General features: G+C 38.9%; 1 protein-coding gene across 2 annotated transcripts in view; it reads left to right on the forward strand.

The window, feature by feature from the left end:
• RNF24 (ring finger protein 24) overlaps positions 1-17443 on the forward strand; it is an 85362-nt gene extending 67919 nt beyond the window's left edge. For both annotated transcript variants that reach the window (XM_079127881.1, XM_079127882.1), the window contains 4 exons: positions 3512-3554; positions 4683-4724; positions 11453-11532; positions 12277-17443. In XM_079127881.1, the coding sequence (XP_078984007.1) occupies positions 3512-3554; positions 4683-4724; positions 11453-11532; positions 12277-12412 (301 nt within the window). In that variant the 3' untranslated portion in view covers positions 12413-17443. The remainder of the gene's footprint in view (positions 1-3511; positions 3555-4682; positions 4725-11452; positions 11533-12276) is intronic.
• Positions 17444-18644: the final 1201 nt, after the last annotated feature.

Genomic DNA, 18644 nt, shown 5'->3' on the forward strand with positions numbered 1-18644 from the left:
TCAGCCTCCCAACTCACTGGGATTACAAGCGTGTGCCACCACACCCAGTATGGGAATGTTTCTAACAGTATTATCCATAATAGCCAAAATGTATAAACAACCAAATGTTCTTCAACAGTTGAATGCATAAACAAATTGTAGTATATACATGTAGTGGAATATTATTCAGACATAAAGTACTGATATATAATGCAGCTAGGACATACATGAAAACATAATACTCACTGAAAAGCCAACCACAAAAGGTTCCATATTGTTTGATTCCTTTTATAGAATATATTCATGATATAAAAATTAACAGAGGGAGCAAATTAGAAATTGGGAGGAGATGGGAAAGGGGGCAGGGAGGCATGATTACTTAATGAGTGCTAGGTATTTTTATTGGGGGGTGCTGAAAATTTTTGACATTAGAGACAGCTATTGGTTACACAAGCATTGTGATTACATTATCATTGATTTGTACACTAGAACATGGATAATTGTAATGTGAATAAAAATAAATTTTTTAAAGAAAAACTGACAAAAGGGATGGAAAATATGAATAATTTATATATAATAAATATTGAATGTGTTATTAAAGCATTCCCATAAAGAAATTGCAAACCAAGTAATTTCACCAGTGAATTCTTCTGTTTAAGCACTTGAGGCAAAAAAGACTTCTTTGGTACAGTTTTTCCAGAGAACAGAAGTAGAGGAAATTTTTCTCAACAGGTATAATGAGGCCAGCATAATTTTCTTTCCAAAGCCTGACAGGACATTACAAGAAAGGAAATTATAGATCAATCTTTATCATGAACAAAATATTAGTGAATCATATATGTGCAAAAAAGGTAATGCATCATAACCAGATAGGATTTGGTTCCATGAATAAAGATTGTTTTAACATTCAAAAATCAATCAGGGGACTGGAGTTATAGGTCAGTGGTAGAGCACTTGCCTACCACATGTGAGGCACTGGATTTGATCCTCGTTACCACATAAAAATAAATAAAGGTATTGTGTTCATCTACAACTAAAAAATATATTTTTTTAATTTAGTATAGAGTTGGGGTAGCTTAATGGTAGAGTGCTTGTCTGGCATGCTGAAGGCCCTAGGTTTAATCCCCAGTATTGCCCCAAAAAAAAAAAAAAAAAAAAAAACCAAAAAAAATCCATATATATATATATATATATATATATATGCTAAATAACAACATTAATAGTAAAAAGGAAGAAAAATAATATAAAAATAGTATGAAATTTAATACTTAAGCATATCATTTTTCAAATAAGCAAACTAAAATAGAAGGGAAATTTTTAAAAATTTAATCAAAGCTATCTACAAATACCTAATAAAAACATCATATTTAATAGTGACAATATTGATAGGGACCTTGACTATCACTTTTATTTAGTATTGTATAGGAGCACTATTATGACTTAGATATGAGATGTCCCCAAAAAGCTCATGTGTAAGACAATGCAAGAAAGTTTAGAATTGAAATATGTGGGTTATGAGCCTTAACCTAATTAGTGCACTAATCCCCTAATTCTGATCATTATACTGAGGTTCTATAAAATGTGAACATTGGGAAAGCTAGTAGAAAAGTATATATGGACTCTACTAATTTTTTTACAATTTTTATGTAAGTCTAAAATTATTTTAGAATAAGTTTTTAAAAATAGTATTGACACAAAATGAATTAATTTGCTAGGGCTGCTATAACAAAGCTCCACAATTAGGTGACCTAAAACAAGAGAAATTCATCTTTCATAATTCTAAAGGCTGAAAGTTCAAAATCAAAGTGTTAGCAGGGCCATGTTTTTTCTGAAGGTTCTAGAAAAGTATCCCTCCTTGCCTCTTCCTAGCTTCTGGTGGTTGCCAGCAGTCTTCGGCATTTCTTGGCTTGTGGCTGCATCACTTCAGTCTCTTCCTTTGTTATAACTTGGCCTTATTTCCTATCTCTACCTATCATCTTTTCTTCTAAGGACACCAGTCAAATTGAATTTAGATCCAGCTTAATCCAGTGTGACCTCATCTTAACTAACAATTTGAAAAGCTCTTATTTCCAAATAAGGTTATACACTGAAGTTCTAGTTGAATATGAATTTCTTTTAATACTATTCAAACCACTATACAAGACTAGGCAAAGGGATTAATGCAACAAAATAGAAACTCTAGAAACAAACCCACATGTTGGATACCTCTGATTTACAACAGATGTGTCATTGCAACACAGTGAGAAAAGAAGGGTTTTTTTAGTAAAAATGGTAAGGCAAGTGAAAAATCTGCATAGGGATTAAAAGAATCAGACCTTTACCTCACAGCATAGATAAAGTTCAGTGTCAGGTAGATCACAGACTTAAATTATAGGTAAAATAAATTATTTTCATAATACACTCAGGAGAATGACTTCCTAATCTTGAGCTAAGCAGAGATTTTGTTAACTGAATACAAAAAAAACTAACAGTAATTGGAGAAAGTTAATATATTGGATTGCATTTAAATTTTTAATTTTTTAAAACTGAGCCCACTAAATAATGGCAAAGATGTGGAACTAGAATTCTCAGAAATTGCACATAGGTATAGAAATTGGTACAAGCACTGCGAACCAGCAGTTCTATTTCTAATTATATCCTCGTCAGAAATGAATCTATGTCCACTAAAGACATCTAGAAGAATTTGAAGCACTTTTATTCAACAACAGAATGGATAAGTTGTATTATATGTGTATAGTGTAATACCATGTGAGTCAAAAGAACAGACTATAACTAAATTTTTGAACTGTATACTTAAGGTTTTATACTTTTATTTATTTATACATTTTTATTTTTGATACTGGGTATTGAACACAAGGGTGCTTAATTACTGAGCCACATCCCCTGCCCTTTTTATTTTTTATTCTGAGACAGTGTCTCGCTAAGTTGCTTAGACCCTCATTAAGTTGCTGAGGATGGTCTTGAGCTCAGGATCCTCCTGTCTCAGCCCCTGAGTTTCTGGGATTACAGCAATGTGCCACCACACCTGGCAAGGTTTTTTACTTTATTAGATTATGTTATACTTAAATTTTTATTTAAGAAAAATGTGAAATAGTAAATATTGACTCAAATAGACTTTTGTGAATATAAAAAAATTGTCATCTTCATTAAACTATTTATTGTAGAGAGATTGTTTTAATGAAATTTCAGTAGAACTTATGTTTGGGTAACATTTCATGATTCACTTTCTCCTAACATGGTAAAAGAGATGTCATTTGAGTATGGTCTAGGATAAAGACTGATTTTTTAAAAACGTTTTTTAGTTGTAGATAGACACAATACCTTTATTTTATTTATTTTTTTGTGGTGCTGAGGATTGAATCCAGTGCCTCACACATGCTAGGCAAGTGCACCACTGAGCTACAACCCCAGCCCAAGAGTCTGTATTTTAGATCATAAGTTATATAAATTAATATCAAAAATCAGTTTTTAAAAAATTTTTTTTCAGTTTATTGGAAATCTCAGTATCTCATTGCTCATTTCTGTCTTTTAGGCTAAGACATCAAGCCCATAAAGAATTTTATGCATACAAACAGGTAAGAAATTTAATTCAGATTGGTTTTGATCATGCTTTTTCTAAAAACTGAGAATTAAGATTATTTTCACTCATATTTTAAATCAAGACTGGATTTATTTATATTCATTTTAGCATTTCTGTCAATAGAATTCAGAGATTTCACTAAATGAAATCCCTTCTCCATTTGAAGACATAGCAGTTCCTCAGAGATGTGGTACTCAGAGCTGTGGTACAGTGGTATCATCTATTCCTTTTTGTACTTTAAATGTTAGCTCAGGTCACTCATTAGAAGCCCACAAACTTGGATCATAGCTATTAACCCTTCTATAGTCCTTCACTGGTTTGTGCTTTAATAACTCAGCTTTTCTTGAAGTCCAAATAAAAGTAGTTTTTTTCTTCCACGTGTCATCCTTTAACATTTACCACTGACACCAAACGGTAGGCCTAGATTTTCCTTAATTTTCTTTCAACTTCTAAGCATAAAATTTTTGTTGTCCATAGAATTTTAGTGTGTGTGTGTTTTAAATATAGGCAGAGAAGGAGGCAGCTTCATTTCATTTGGGTCATTAACCTTGCTGACACTGATGTTAACAGGACCATGTCACCATTTTAGGATTGTTTATCTTTCTGTTCATCTTTTATTCATGTATCTTTGAAATCTGAACTTATTTGCTTGTTCCCTAGGTGTACATACTGATGTCTTGGTTAATCCCATATTCTTCCCTATAGGTCTTATATGAGACTCAGAGTTGAATATTTTAGTTTTAAATGAATCTTTTGTATCAGTTTTGTCATAGTCTTTACAATGTAAGCATGTTTATATATAGGCTAACAAGAAAGTAAAATTGACCTTGGTCATTTATAGGTGAAATTGATAGAACTAATTAGGTCATAAGACACATGGTAAATTTGATTTTTAAAATATACTGAATATATTTAAATATATTTATATTATACTTATATAGTATATAATATTGAGCTCAAGTTAAAAGAATATTGTTAAAATGTCTCAAATTGTAAAAGGAGATTGTCTCCAGTTTGAATATGAAGGAAAGTTTGTGTGTGTATGTGTATATTTCTAAGTGGAATGAAAAATGTTTTAAGTTACATATTTAAATAAGCACAAAATAACTTTTTGGTATTACAGGTTATATTAAAAGAGAAAGTAAAAGAATTGAATTTACATGAGGTAAGTTCTTTTATAAACATTTTAATATTTTCTTAAATTATTTTCTAATAGAAGTGATATGCTATGGTATGCTTAAATACCTTTATTTTCAAAGTTGAAAAATTAGTCTTATTTAGATTTTCTTAATAGACCATTTGAGAGTGAAATCACATAAAGATAAATTGTGTAGCCTTAAAGTAAATAACATATTTACTGTTTTTAGTAGGGGATAGTACAAATATAAGATTTCATAGCAACAGGGAATGCTACTCACTGTCCATGCTATATAAAAAGATATAAATCAGTTTTTGTATTTGAGGTGAATTTGTACTAATTCCACCATTGAAAATGTTCTCAGTATTACCTTTCTACTAATGGTGTGTGCATGTGCGCACACACACAGTGATTTTCTCATAGGGATAGGTATTGGAGAAAGTGAGACAAAGGATGGAATGGGGAGGGGGCACAAAAGTAGAAATAGAAATCCTGGTAATTGTCTTAAGTCTTAAGTTGCAGGGTTGAATCACAGATGCTCACTGTGTTGCTTGGTAATTTAAGTACAGACTTTCATGTGTGTATCCTGCTCTAGACATTAAGACATATAGTCTAAAAAACATTTTTTATTAAAATAAAAAAGACATAGTTTATAAAAATTCTTCTTAATGTTATTACTTGTGTTGCCTAACTGTGGTAAAGCTACATTGTTTGTCTCTTCAAAGAAAGTTAATTTGTGAAGTTATTTGAAGAATAGTAATTATTATTTAAATGGTCGTTAAACACTTTGAAATGATCTGATGCTCCTTTGGTCATTTTACATGTTTTTTAACAAAGAATTGAATATGTTCCTGTTTGATAGCAATTTACTCCTAACCTTGGATTAAATTTAAGCATAAAAAAATTTAAGCATCACTTACTCTTGGATATTTAACTATTCCAAAAGTTAATTTTAACACATGACCAAAATTAACATAAAGTAATAGGTGATGTCTTTTCTAATTGAGATCTTTTTGATAACAATAAATGAAAAGTTTTAATTCCGATATACATTAACAAGTTGAATAATTAGGTTTGTCAGGAACAGAAGTCTTCAGTATTGATTCGACCCTTACTTTTAGAAACTTAATCCTGAATACATGATTAAAATGTATTGTGTTGCTGCAGTGATGCACATACCTATAATCCCAGGTACTCAGGAGGCTAAATCAGAAAGATCACAAGTTCAAGGCCAACCCAAACAACTTAGCAAGATCCTGTCTCACAAGTTTTTTTTTTAAAAGGGACTATGGATGAGCTTAGCAATAGAATGTTTGCCTAGCATGTGTGAGGCCCTAGGTTTAATACCTAATACTACAAAAAAAAAAAAAAAAAAAAGTAGATTGTTACCTCATTACATATTAGAATTAATGTCCCAGCTGCTCCTATCAATTTGTTTTGCTGAATCTGGCCATTTGTGTTTAGTTATGGTGAAATTGTGTTAAAGTTCAATTTATCTATAACCAGTTCTAGTTATGGTGAACAGTTGCTTTCACTATTAAATTTCTTTTGCACCTTTGTCAAAAGATAAATGGCCATATTTTTGTGGCTCTATTTCTATATTCTCTCCTGTTTCCATAATTTATGTGCCTATTCTTTCATCAGTATCACATTGCCTTGATTTCAGTAGCATTATATTGTCTTAAAATTAAGTAGTATGGTTCCTCCAACTTTATTCTTTTGCAAAATTGTTTTAATTAGATGACTTAATCTAGTTTCAAAATACCTGAGCATTGGTACTTTATGAAGAAAGGATGTTAATTTTGGCTCATGGTGCTGAAGGTCCAAGAGCATGACACTGGCATCTGCTCTGCTTCTGGTGAGGGCAGGCATATGCAGAAGAAAGGTCACATAACAAGAGAGACAGAAGAACCTGAGCAGCTTCATAATCATTGTTACAGTACCTATTCCAGTCTTGAGAGGTCTAACTCAATCATGTTAAACCTAATCCAGTCTCAAAGAATAATCTAGTCTCTCAGGAAAGATTAACCCATTCATGAGGGTGGTGACTTCATGATCTAATCACTTTCTGGTAAGTCTCATTTCTTCAAGGTCCTACCAGTACTCAAAACCATTACATTGAGGACCAGGCCTCAACGTGTGTTTTGGTGGGGACAAACCATATATTCAAGCCATAGCACTAATCTAGTTCCTTTGCCCTTCCATGTAAATTACAGAATCAGCTTGTCTTTATAAGTAAAAAAAAAAACAAAAACTAAATATTGATTAGTATTATATTAAGTATATAAATGTATTTGGAGAGCATTGACTTTTATTATATTTATTGTCTAATATATGAATATATTACATCTTTCCTTTTATTTAGTTAATCATTTGTTTGAAGTTCTGTTGTTAGGCTGTTATACATTTAGGATTTTTAAGTCTTCTTGGTGATTTACCCTTTTCTCAAGATCCCTGTTCATCCCTGATAATTTTCTTTGCTCCAGAGTCTTTGATAATATAGTGACTCCAGCTTCCTTTTGGTTAATGTTTGCGTGGTATGTCCTTTTCCATCCTTTTATTTTTAGTCTACTATATAATTTTATTTGAAGTAAATTTTTTTATAGACAGCATATAATTGGGTTATTTTTATCTTCTCTGTTCATTTGTCTTAAACTCTTAGAATAAACCTAAGTACATAAATCTTCAATACCCTAGATTAGGCAATGGATTCTTAGATATGACAACTAAGCACATGTAACCAAAGGAAAAAAATAGATAAATTGAACTTTAACAAAATTTAAGACTATTGTGCTTCAAATGCCATTATCAAGAAGTGAAGACAACCCATAGAGAGAAAATATTTACAAGTCTTATATCTGAACTCTTATAACTCAGTCATAGTAAACCTGTAAGATAAAAGGTCTGCCAATATATGATCCCAGCTTTTCATCTTAACAGGGATTTTTGCAAAATAAGTTTTTAGCCCCAGTTTATCAATTTTTTTTTTTTTTTCCAGATGGCTTATGCTTTTAGGTGGTATGTGCTTTTCATGCCTGTGGACTTGCAGTTGTTCTATCATCATTCATTGAAATGGCCATCCTTCTGCCATTGAAATACTTTCACACATTTGTCAAAACCAATTGCTTATCTGATAAGGGATTTATGTCTAAAATACAAGAACTCATAACTAAAAATGAAAAATGTCAGCTGAAAAATGGGCAAAAGGACTTGAATAGACTTTTCTCCAAGGAAGAAATACAAATGGCCAAAAAGCACATAATTAATTACTAGGGAAATGACTTTATACTCACTAGGATAACTATAATCAAAAAGACAATAATAAGTGTAGTAATAATATGGAGAAATTGGAACCCATATACACTGATGGTAGGAATGTAAAATGATACAGCCACTTTGGAAATCAGTTTGATAGCTCCTCAGAAAATTAAGAGTTACTCTATGACCTAGCAATTCTACCCCCAAAGAATTGAAAATAGGGAATCAAATAGATACTTGCACATCAAATATATAGCAGCATTATTCATAATAGCCAAAATGTAAAAACAACCCAAGTGACCATCAAAGGTGAATGGATAAACAAAATGTGGTATATCCATACAAGGGAACATTATTCATCTATAAAAATGAATGAAGGCTGGGCTCAGTGGCACAAGCCTATAATCCCAGTGACTTGGGAGACTGAGGCAGGAGGATTGTAAATTCAAAGCCAGCCTCAGCAAAAGTGAGGTGCTAAGCAACTCAGTGAGACCCTTTTTCTAAATAAAACATAAAAAAGGACTGGAGGTGTGGCTTAGTGGTTAAGCATCCCTGGATTCAATCCCCAGTACCAAAAAAAAAAATGAAGTACTACAGTATGGATGAACCTTAAAGACAGTATTCCAAGGAAAAGAAGCCAGACACAAAAGACCACATATTATATGCTTCTATTTACATAAAATATCTAGAATGGTGAAATCCATTAAAACAGAATTAGTGGTTGGTTGCCAGGATTTGATGAAAAGGGAAAATGGGAAGGGGTTGCTTATGGCTGTGTGTTTCGGGGGTGTAGGGGGGTGAGGCAGATGTTCTGAAATTAGATAGCGACAATGGTTTAATGTATTATTTTTTGTTTTTCCCAGTACTGGAGATTGAACCCAGGGGTGTTTTCTACCACTGAGTTACATCCCCGGTCTTTTTATTTTTTATTTTGAGAAAGAGTCCCACTAAATTGACCAGGATGACCTCAAATTTGTGAACCTTCTGCCTCAGCCTCCTGGATCACTGGGATTACAACTCTGAATGTGTTTAAAAGCCTCTGTAGGAGCTGGGACTATAGCTCAGTGGTAGAGCACTTGTCCAGCATGGACAAGGCTCTGGGTTCAATGCTCAGTACTGAGAGCAGAGAGGGAAGAGTTCTTCAGCCAGGCACAGTGGTACACACCTGTATACCCCTGAGTCCAAGCATCTCAGAAGGCTGAGGCAGGAGGATTGCAAGTTTGAAGCCAACCCTGGCAATTTAGCAAGGCCTTGTCTGAAAATAAAAATAAAGAAGGCTGGGGATGTAGCTCAGTAGTGCACCTGGATTCATCTCCAGTACAAAAAAGAAAAAAATGCAGAGCTGGGGAGATAGCTCAGTCAGTAGAGTACTTGCCTTGTAAGCACAAGGCTTTGAGTTCAATCCCCAGCACCCAAAAAAAGAAAAAGAAAAGAAAAAAATGCTGCTGAATTATATACCTACCTATTTAAAGGAGTAAATATCATGGTATGTGAATTATATCTTAGTTTTCATAAAACTGATAGGAAGTCACACTGGACAAACAATCTGTCATTGAAATACTGGAAAGCAAAGGTCATTTGCAAAATATGATCTATAAAGGAAAGTTGTAAAATGACTCTGGCCCTGGGGGAATTTCCAGGAAGACCAGTCTGAGGCTTTTGTCTCTTTGTGATTAATTTTTAGTCACCTTTAGCACTTACTATGTCGGAGTTTACTTTCTGTATGTATATATTGTGGGTTTTTTTCTTCTTCAGGCATCTAAAGTTTTAGAGTTTGTTTATGCAGAACATAATAGCACATTAGAAACTGTAACAAACTCCATTTTAAAAAGGCTACAAATTTGGATCCTGAAATTTAAGTTTATAAAAATGAGCAATGTGTCTAACTTGTACTGAACCTCCAGAAGACAATCCTAACCCTGTTTCAGAAGGCCCTAGCCTTCTGAGGGAAGCTAACTCTTGAAGATCATAGGGTTGTTCACACAGTTTCGAAGGTGGGAACATTGTCTGCCTTTATAGTTGAGAAGCTAAGGCCCAAAAGGTAACCCTGCCTCCAGAAAATAAAAATAGACCTGAAAATAATGCTCTCATCACAAATTTTAAATATTTATAGACAATTGGCATTGATAGATGCCTTACTGTATCCTTCCAACCTGACTTACCAGCAGTTCAGGGAGGAGCAGGCCAGGTAATGTCCTCATTTTACAGATAAGGAACAACACTCTGAGGAATATTGTGAGAGCAGAGGCCACACAGCTAGTGGGTATCCAAGCCCAGGCCAGACACCTCTCTTGCCTTCTTCCCTCCTGCAGTCTTGATGGGATGCTAAATCTGACATACTGAGAAGATCCCGTCTGCTATATACAAAAGACCCCAGTAGCTGCCTCAAGTGTGTTGGAAGGTTGACATTCACAACACTGGCTGTAGACACATTTAACCTAGGAAGGCTAGGTTACATATTACAGGTTAAGAACCTTATGACAGGGCTGGAGTTGTGGCTCCGTGGTAGAGTGCTTGCCTGGCATGTGTGAGGCACTGGGTTCAATTCTCAGCACCACACATAAATAAATAAAATAAAAGATCCTTTGACAACTAAAAAAAATATATTTTAAAAATATTAAAAAAGAAGAAGCTTATGACAGCAAAGCCATATCTACTGTCAGGACAAGAAATGGTGATAGCCTGAGCCAGGATCCCTGGGCATAGACAGGAAAAACAAGCAAAGAATGCCACCTTTGGGCAGGAGACGGGTTCAGCAACACATCAGTGTAACAGACTTGAGTACCCAGTCAGGCCTAGCTACTCCCCAACTCCACCAAGCCTGGCCTCTCCCCAACATGTTTATTGCTCTGAGTTTGTTTCCTCATCTGTAATATGGGTAAATGTGATGATGCATGGTATCCAGGACACTTGAGTATGAAAGCAGTGAGAACTGCCCATCTGTCAGAGAGCAATCTTGGCCCATGTGCATATTATGGTAAGTTTTAATTTAGTGACTTTAATAATTTTTAATTTGACAAAGACAGGCTCTGACAGGTCAGTTCCACAGTGGGCAGCTCCAAGAACCATAAATAGCATGTTACTGCAAGTTGTGCCATAAAAACTGAAGTAGGAATTGCCCAGGGTACAAGCAGGCCCTTCAGTGAGTGCTTGGGAGCTGGGACTGTGCTGCTGAACGGGCAGAGCATCTCTTGGGGAAGTCAGTTTCTGGTCACATGGCAGATACAAGGTGAAGCCTGTGTATGAGAGAGGAATCCTGCCATACTTCTCTCATGCACAGAAGTAAAGGAACCTGTACCTGTTTTCTGTCTCTCCATCTGCCTGCTACCTTCAAAATGTTGCAACAGGAAGAGCATGGGCATCTTCTTCAGAAGGCCTTAGCATTCCAGTTGGTTGAGACTCTTCAAATGGCTGGCACCGAGGAACCTGAACTTTTCTCTGTGACTTGGGTGAGTACCTAGCAGACAGTTGGCCTCATTTGTGACTTTGTCTTTCAGCTCTGTGCAGTATGTCTAGAAGACTTCAAGCCTCGAGACGAATTGGGGATTTGTCCATGTAAGCATGCCTTCCACAGAAAGTGAGTATTGGCATGGAATTATTTAATGTGACTTGGCATGTCAGCCAACTAAGCGGGGGCTGTGGGGTAAGAAGCTTGATGGCTTCTTGGTTCATCTGTAATGTAGGAAGTTGACGGCATCCTCTGAGAGGCAGGTGTGTGTATTTGTGACATTAAGAAGGTTGAGAGAGGTGGAATGTGACTACCATGACAGGGCTCGGACAGAGGATCAGCAAAGCCTGCACCTCTTACACCTGTGTGGAGCCCAGGTTATAAAAAGCTATTAAATTTCCAATGAGTTTCCATCTCCTAAAAATGTATTTTAATCAAAACCATAGTTATTTTGAATCAAAATAAAGTCTGTATATAAATGGTAGTATGGTGCCATCTCCTCCCCCTTACTATAGGCATTAATGTCTCCCTTCTCTTGGAATTTTGTGTTTTGTATTTCTATTAGAAAATTTTATTTTTCCTACTTCCCTCCTCAGTATACTTCACTCCTTAAGAAGCTGTGGATAACTGAGGATATAACATACCAACTGGCTTCCTAATATCATCTTGTGGAAGACAGGAGGGTCTGATTCCTTCAGGGGGTGACAAGTCTTTTCCACCTACTGTGGGGCTCCTTGAAACCAATACTAGACTTCTCGCATTTGGCTCTAGGTGGCAGACATGTTCACTATCCCTGGAAACAATGAGATGGGGGCAGGAGTTGCTCTGAGTGTGGGACTGACATCTCCCCTAATATGGCATTTCGTTCTGCAGGTGCCTTATTAAGTGGCTGGAAGTTCGGAAAGTGTGTCCCCTGTGCAACATGCCAGTTCTGCAGCTGGCCCAGTTGCATAAGCAGGACCATGGGCCCCCCCAGGGACCCCTGCCTGGGGCAGAGAACATTGTATAGCTCACTGCAAGGATCAGGCTGTTGTTGGATACGACATCTGTGTGGAGCCAGGAGGAACACAAGTGGTCTCTGTCTTGGCTACTTTCTACCTGGGGCATCAGCTACCGTAGACTTTTTTTGCCTCATGAAGAACTCTGAGTCAGCCAGGCTGGCAACCTAGGCATCTGGGTCTTGTGACAACCAAAGCACTCTGACACTACTTCATGGCCAAGAGAGCAGGAATGGATGAGCCTGCAGGTTTGATTCCGGAGACTTCATGAAGGTCTCTTGCTAACTCCTTTACACTTTTATCTCCTAGACACTTACCTCCATATTGAGGTGAATCTTTATCAAGCAGAAGGGAAGATAAACATAGGTGTTAGAGAAGGGAACTGAGGGATGGTCTTTAAAGCCACACCCCCACCCTGTGGACAGATGAGCTTCTGTGCAGACCACACATCCCTTTGTAACCACAAACCCTTTTGGCAGCCAAGAGCCAAGTAAAACCAGTGGTTACACCAGCCGAAACACAGCCGGCTGCCAGTGGTTGGTGAAGCAGGGCCCACAAGCATTTCAGATGTTCCTTTGATAAGGCCAAGTTCACAATACTTGCTATCAAATCATGTAAGCTGAAAACATTAGATGTGCTTGGAAAGGCCTGATCAGAAGCCATTTCCTCTTATCATTTCCTCCTCCTATTCATCAGTGAGGCCTGTCAGGAGCCTCAACAGGGGCTAGACCCTGTGCCCACAGTCCCTGTGTGACCCGGGGCCCCCAAGGTGCTGCCCACATCCCTACAAGCACAGTATGGTGCCAGTGTAGCTGCTGGCCTTGGCCCACTGGTTCAGGTGAAGCAGCTGTGAGCCCTTCAGATGGCCTTAAAGATAAAGGCCGGTCCTCCTGGCCCAGCTGGATGAAGAGGATACTGACCCCTTTGCCTCTCCTATTCTTCCTTCCCTCAATTCTCTTCCCTCTCGTGTGCTGTTTCTACTTAAGAGGAAAAAAAAATGCCTGTGATTGACTTTTTGAAGTCTACCCCCTATAAGTCCCTATGTAATTCTGAAGCCTAAAGCTGGTGATCCATTTGTAATTGTAAATAGTTTCAGGACACCCCTGCAGGGCTGTCTACCCTTGGTGTGTGCCTCAGTATTTGAACTTGTTATCACTAACTGAAAGTGTCTTCATAAGAGAGAAATGCATGCTACTCTGGCTCTCTCTGTCCAACTTTTCTAGAAATGACTCAGTCTATTAGGATCTGTGAACACTGTGTAAACTAGCCATGTAAAGCAGCAGTGGGTAAGACAGAACACTTCCATAGCCTGCTCTTCCCCGCTTCCCATCCTATTATAAGAGGTGCATTATCAACTGCTTTGCTCCACTCTGTCCCAAAAGTGTGAGTAGGGGAGTTTTTTACTGGAAGTAGTCTGTGTGACATGGAGAAAGGATGGAGAAGGCATTGCTGCTGGCTCATGGTACATCTCCAGTCATTTTTTCTGTAAGCCAGCCTCTACCATCATGAGAGGGAATTTGACCTTGGCTCAGGTGGCTTGTCAGAGGAGGAGGAAAATTCCCATTTGCTTAGAAAAGTACCAGGCTAATTCAGTTTGGAAAATTACAAATGCAGTTGGTCAGAATTGGCTGTTTCCTATGTGTGACTATTTATGGTATGCCAACTGGATTGCTGCCTAAACAGGGCAAGAGAAGTATGAACTATTTTTATATAAACGCCTTAGCTGTTTGGCCCTCATGAGAACTCTGTACACTCTTTCACCCTCCTTTTGTGTTGTGTGTAGCATGATAGAGTTGAATGCTGCAACAGCCAGTTTACAGCGAAATGTTTTCAGTGACCCACATCAAATGTGCTTGCTGCTGGTCTAGCCTCATTAATGGCCAGCATCCACCAGTTTCCATGGCATGACCTTTGGGACAGATGTTGCTGCCTCTTTGTTATGGGGCTCCAATAGGAAAAAAAAAAATTTCCCGTTCTGGTCTATAGTGCAAATTATTGCCACTCACTACTTTCCTAGGAAAGTAGCCTTTCAGTTGTCACCCTTTTCTGTCCTTGTGCATTAGTACTAAGGAAATAGCCTCACAGAGCCCCTGGCTTTGTGCCAAGGCATAATCTCATCTCACTCCAGGCAGGTTAAAGCACATATCCCAGATAGTTAGGACCTTTAGAGGAAATGACAAGAATGTCCTGTATTCTGCACTGGGTCCCATCTTGGATATGCTGTGCCTGGATGAGGTGCCACTAACCTCACCTTCTCAACACTTGTGAATGCAAAGTGCTTCTTAAAAGGAATTCCTTCTGCTAGAATTGGGCTTGAAGCTGAAATGTCAAGAGTATTCTTCCTGCCCTTAGTTATCTCCCCTTAAAGTCCTTGCAACCTGTACTGTTCTTGCCAAGGAGCAGGACAAGACAGAACTGGCCAAATGGAAACAGGTGCTTCTGGAGGTCTGGGCTAAGGAATACAGGAGACCTCCCACCATTGCCAATTACCTTGTTCTTGACAAATGAAGATCCTTTCCCCTGTGCCAAACCCCTTGGATGCATCAGAAAAAACGATTTTGGGCCTTGTCCCTTTTCATGACTCCACATCTTATCTCTGTTGCCAGGTTGCACTTTAAGCTGTTTTGAACAACTATAGAAATTATTTTCTGAGAGGTTTCCTGGGTATTAAGAGATACACAGGGAAGTATCCCAGAGCTCTAGACAGAAGGACTCAAAACTATTTAAATCACCCCCCTACCATTCACTTGCCTTGTGCTGTTCTGCAGGCTTGTCTCTCAAAGCCTTTTTTCCTCATTCACCACCCAGGGTGGTGAATGTCCTTGCCACCTCTTGGGAAGACTGGCAAGTGTCGTGTCTGGTTAGCACCAGGGGACAGCAGGCTGCTGATCCATGTAACATCTGAATTCCACAGGCCCAAGAGCTTCCTAAGTTGCAGGGGCTTTACCTGGTGGCAGGTTCATCTGTCTCCCTTTCCTCTCCTGATCTTCCTTGGTCACTTTCACCTGCCTTTGCCCACAGTGCACCCTGACCTGGTTGCTCTATGCTGTTCTCCTTTCTAGATTTAACTTTTTGAATAGGTAATCCTGCACAGGGTTCACAAAACAGTTAAAAATTGTCTTCCTTGCATTCCTGACGCCCATCAAACCCAGTTCCTCTGCACATGAGCACCCAGTTTTTTGTTCCTTGTATATATAGCCTTCCAGATATTATTCATGCATACACATTCACATGTGTGTATGTATGTATATTTTTTTACTCCTTATAGTAGACAGGTCTATTAAGGGACATTTCTATTCATTTGAGAAATCAGTCTCTAAAAGGTGAGCCCAGAACTGGAGGATGTTTTTGCATCACATTCCTTTTGAATAAGGTGTTTTCTTATGTGATGTTTACATACTGGAACTATAGTTTCCTATGTGAATCAGCAACTGCTTCCTTAGGCCATCTGCCCAGCTAATCCAAGAGCACCAGTTTTCAGATGGTCTTCCTGATATGTGACATCACAGCAGGCTCTGTAGCAAGACCAGCTCCCCAACCCTGAGCAGTATCTGCAGTGCCCCTCCCCTATCTGGCTGCCCAGTGTGGATGTCTGCCTGTGACTGCCATGGTCTCAGAGTGCCAGTGTTTGAGGAAGGAGTTTGAACAGCAACTGACGGCTTATCCTATAGGGCACATGTCTCTGGAGGCTCTACCAATCAGCTAGCTACTGTACCTGAATGTCCATAACCAAGTTCCAGAGGGGCTCCTTTCCCTTTCCCATTTTTATGCACACACCCAAGAGGCAAATGCTTCCTAGAGAATTTTCCCTTCGCCCAACCATTTTTCCCCCCCAATTTGGCAACAAATTGCCCAAACTATAATCTTTTTTAAGTTCATTTTTGTCCTTCAAGGACAAATGAAAGTTGAAGCTGCTTCTTCCAGGTGGCCCTGGGGGAGGGGTAGACTCATGCCTCACTCACCAACAGCCACCCAGTGCCTCTCACCAGCCTTGATGGTATCTGTCTGCCTGCTGCTTCAAGCAGCAGCCATGTGTGTTAAAGTGCAACTGGGCCCACTTAAACCTGATCCATGAGAAGAAATTCTGTGGTAAAACACACCCTTCAGGCACTTCTGGAGTATCTGGCCTTGGTGTCTTTCCCTGTAGCTGTTAGGAATGCCCTAAGTAAAGGAGATGGAGGTACCTAAACTCCCAATGTAAATTCTGAAAATTGCATGTGATAACTGGAAAACACCAGATCCTAGCTCTTTAGTAAGATGAACAAGATCCCATGTGCCATGGAATGTGCTTCCAATTGAGTGGAAATTGCTCAGTAATTATTTTTCCTGTTCAGCTTTAGAGCCCAAATTGTGGCAAGATGCAGATCACTTAATTTCACTTCAGATCAAGCATCTACACTCAGCTTCCCAATCCAGTCCTCAGTCCTGTGGCCACAGGGTCAGGAAGACCACCCTTGCTGCTTTATAGACATGGTGTAACCTAGAATGTAGGCCCCACCAATGTCAAGAGACTTTGTTTGTACTTTGACAAAATTTCCCAGCTCCCTATGCCAGTTCCAGCCTAGCAGGTCTGAGGCCTGCTGTGCACCATTACTCTCCGTCCACTTTCCTCCCTCCCTTGCACAGCTAGGTGGGTGGGGCAGGGTGCCCAGCATTAGTAAGTCCCTCCTGGTGACAGCCTGGTCTTCCAAGAGAACACTGATAACTCGTCTCTGGGTCTCTTGATAGATCACTGCCAGGAAGGGGGGCACTTTCGTCTTGCAGTTTAGCCCTCTGGGGCTTATTCACTAGATATTGTATAACTCCCTCAAAAATAAGGTTTATGAAATGCTGAGCCTCAGGTTTCATAGACGTGTTTGTACACTAAAAATTCTGCAGCAGAATATTTTTAAACATCCGCAGTTTTTTTGTAAGGTATATTTTTGTATATTTAATTGCTATTTTAAAATTTTAATGCATTTTTTGCTAATCACTCGTTTAAAAACAAAACACGCATGTAATTGACTGAAACATATGTAAATAAAAAGCAGATTTTGAAAATATTTGGGTATTCAGCATGTGTCTTTCAACTGAAGAACTGGCCTGTGTAACAAGACTTGGAAATAGAGGGAAAGGTTCTGATCAAGCAGAGGAGGTAGGTCCTGATGCCTTTGGCTTGCCCACTCTTGTGACAGGCAGTGGTGGTAAGAATGCTAGGCTTCAATGGAGATTACAAGTGGAGGTCCAGGCATTACCAACCACCTGGCCTCGGACGTACAGCCACATGTGGACCCAAGTCTCTCAATTCTGAACTTGGGGTGGCCTGAAGTAGCAGGACTGGACTTTTTCCCCATTCAGCCCACATGACCCCAAGGACTCACCCCCAAACCAACCCTCTTGCTATATGCCAGACCTGGAATTATTTGTCTTGAAGAGAAAAAAGTCTTGGTCCAAAAATCCTCTAGGCCAGTGCTACTCTCCTCACTCCTCACTAGGACATCTGCAGCTTAGCTTCAGTCCCATGGCTTCCGGAAAACTGCAGAGACCATCCATGACCTTGCAGTTGAATCTGAGCAGCCTCATCCATTCTCTCCCCAGGCGTCTGGAGACCTGCCCTCAGTCTGAGCCACAGGCCCCTCTGACTAGCTTGTTTTGTTTCTTATTCCTTCACTGCCCATTTCATTACTATTATATTTCTCATGCTTTTGGAATTCACAGAAACCCCTCGCTTTTCCCATCTGCATGCACATTATCCAGCTCTGTATCTCAAACCTAAAAACTCAGCTATTTGATCAATCCAAAAATCAAGCATAGGTGCTCTCACTGCCCTCATCCCCTACACCCAGCAACCACCTACCCCTTACCAGCCATCCTCCTCCTATCATAGTTCAGGCCATGTATTTTTCTGTGCACCATAGCCACAGCCCACATACTGCTTCTAGTGCGGGTAGTATAAGGTGAGACTCTCAGGTCACCAGATGGAAGGCAGACTGTAACAACTGCTGAGAGCAGACAGGTGGTGCCCATGCTGACTATTTTGAATGCACCTTATGGGTTGGAGGTGGGGAGATGGTGGTAAGCTTGGATGAGGGAATGCACATCTGCAGGAATGACTTGGAAGTCCATAGGTGGAGAGGAAGCAATGTCTGGGGCTTGAGTTCAAAGGTCAGTTCCGGCTGGGGTGCTGCCTTGGAAGTCAGTCAAGATGAAAGCTGATAACTGCTTGAGGAGATCCAGAATTGAGTCAGGATTGGCACCATCTGT

Source organism: Sciurus vulgaris (assembly GCF_902686455.1).
Source record: "Sciurus vulgaris genome assembly, chromosome: 2".
Taxonomy (NCBI): domain Eukaryota; kingdom Metazoa; phylum Chordata; class Mammalia; order Rodentia; family Sciuridae; genus Sciurus; species Sciurus vulgaris.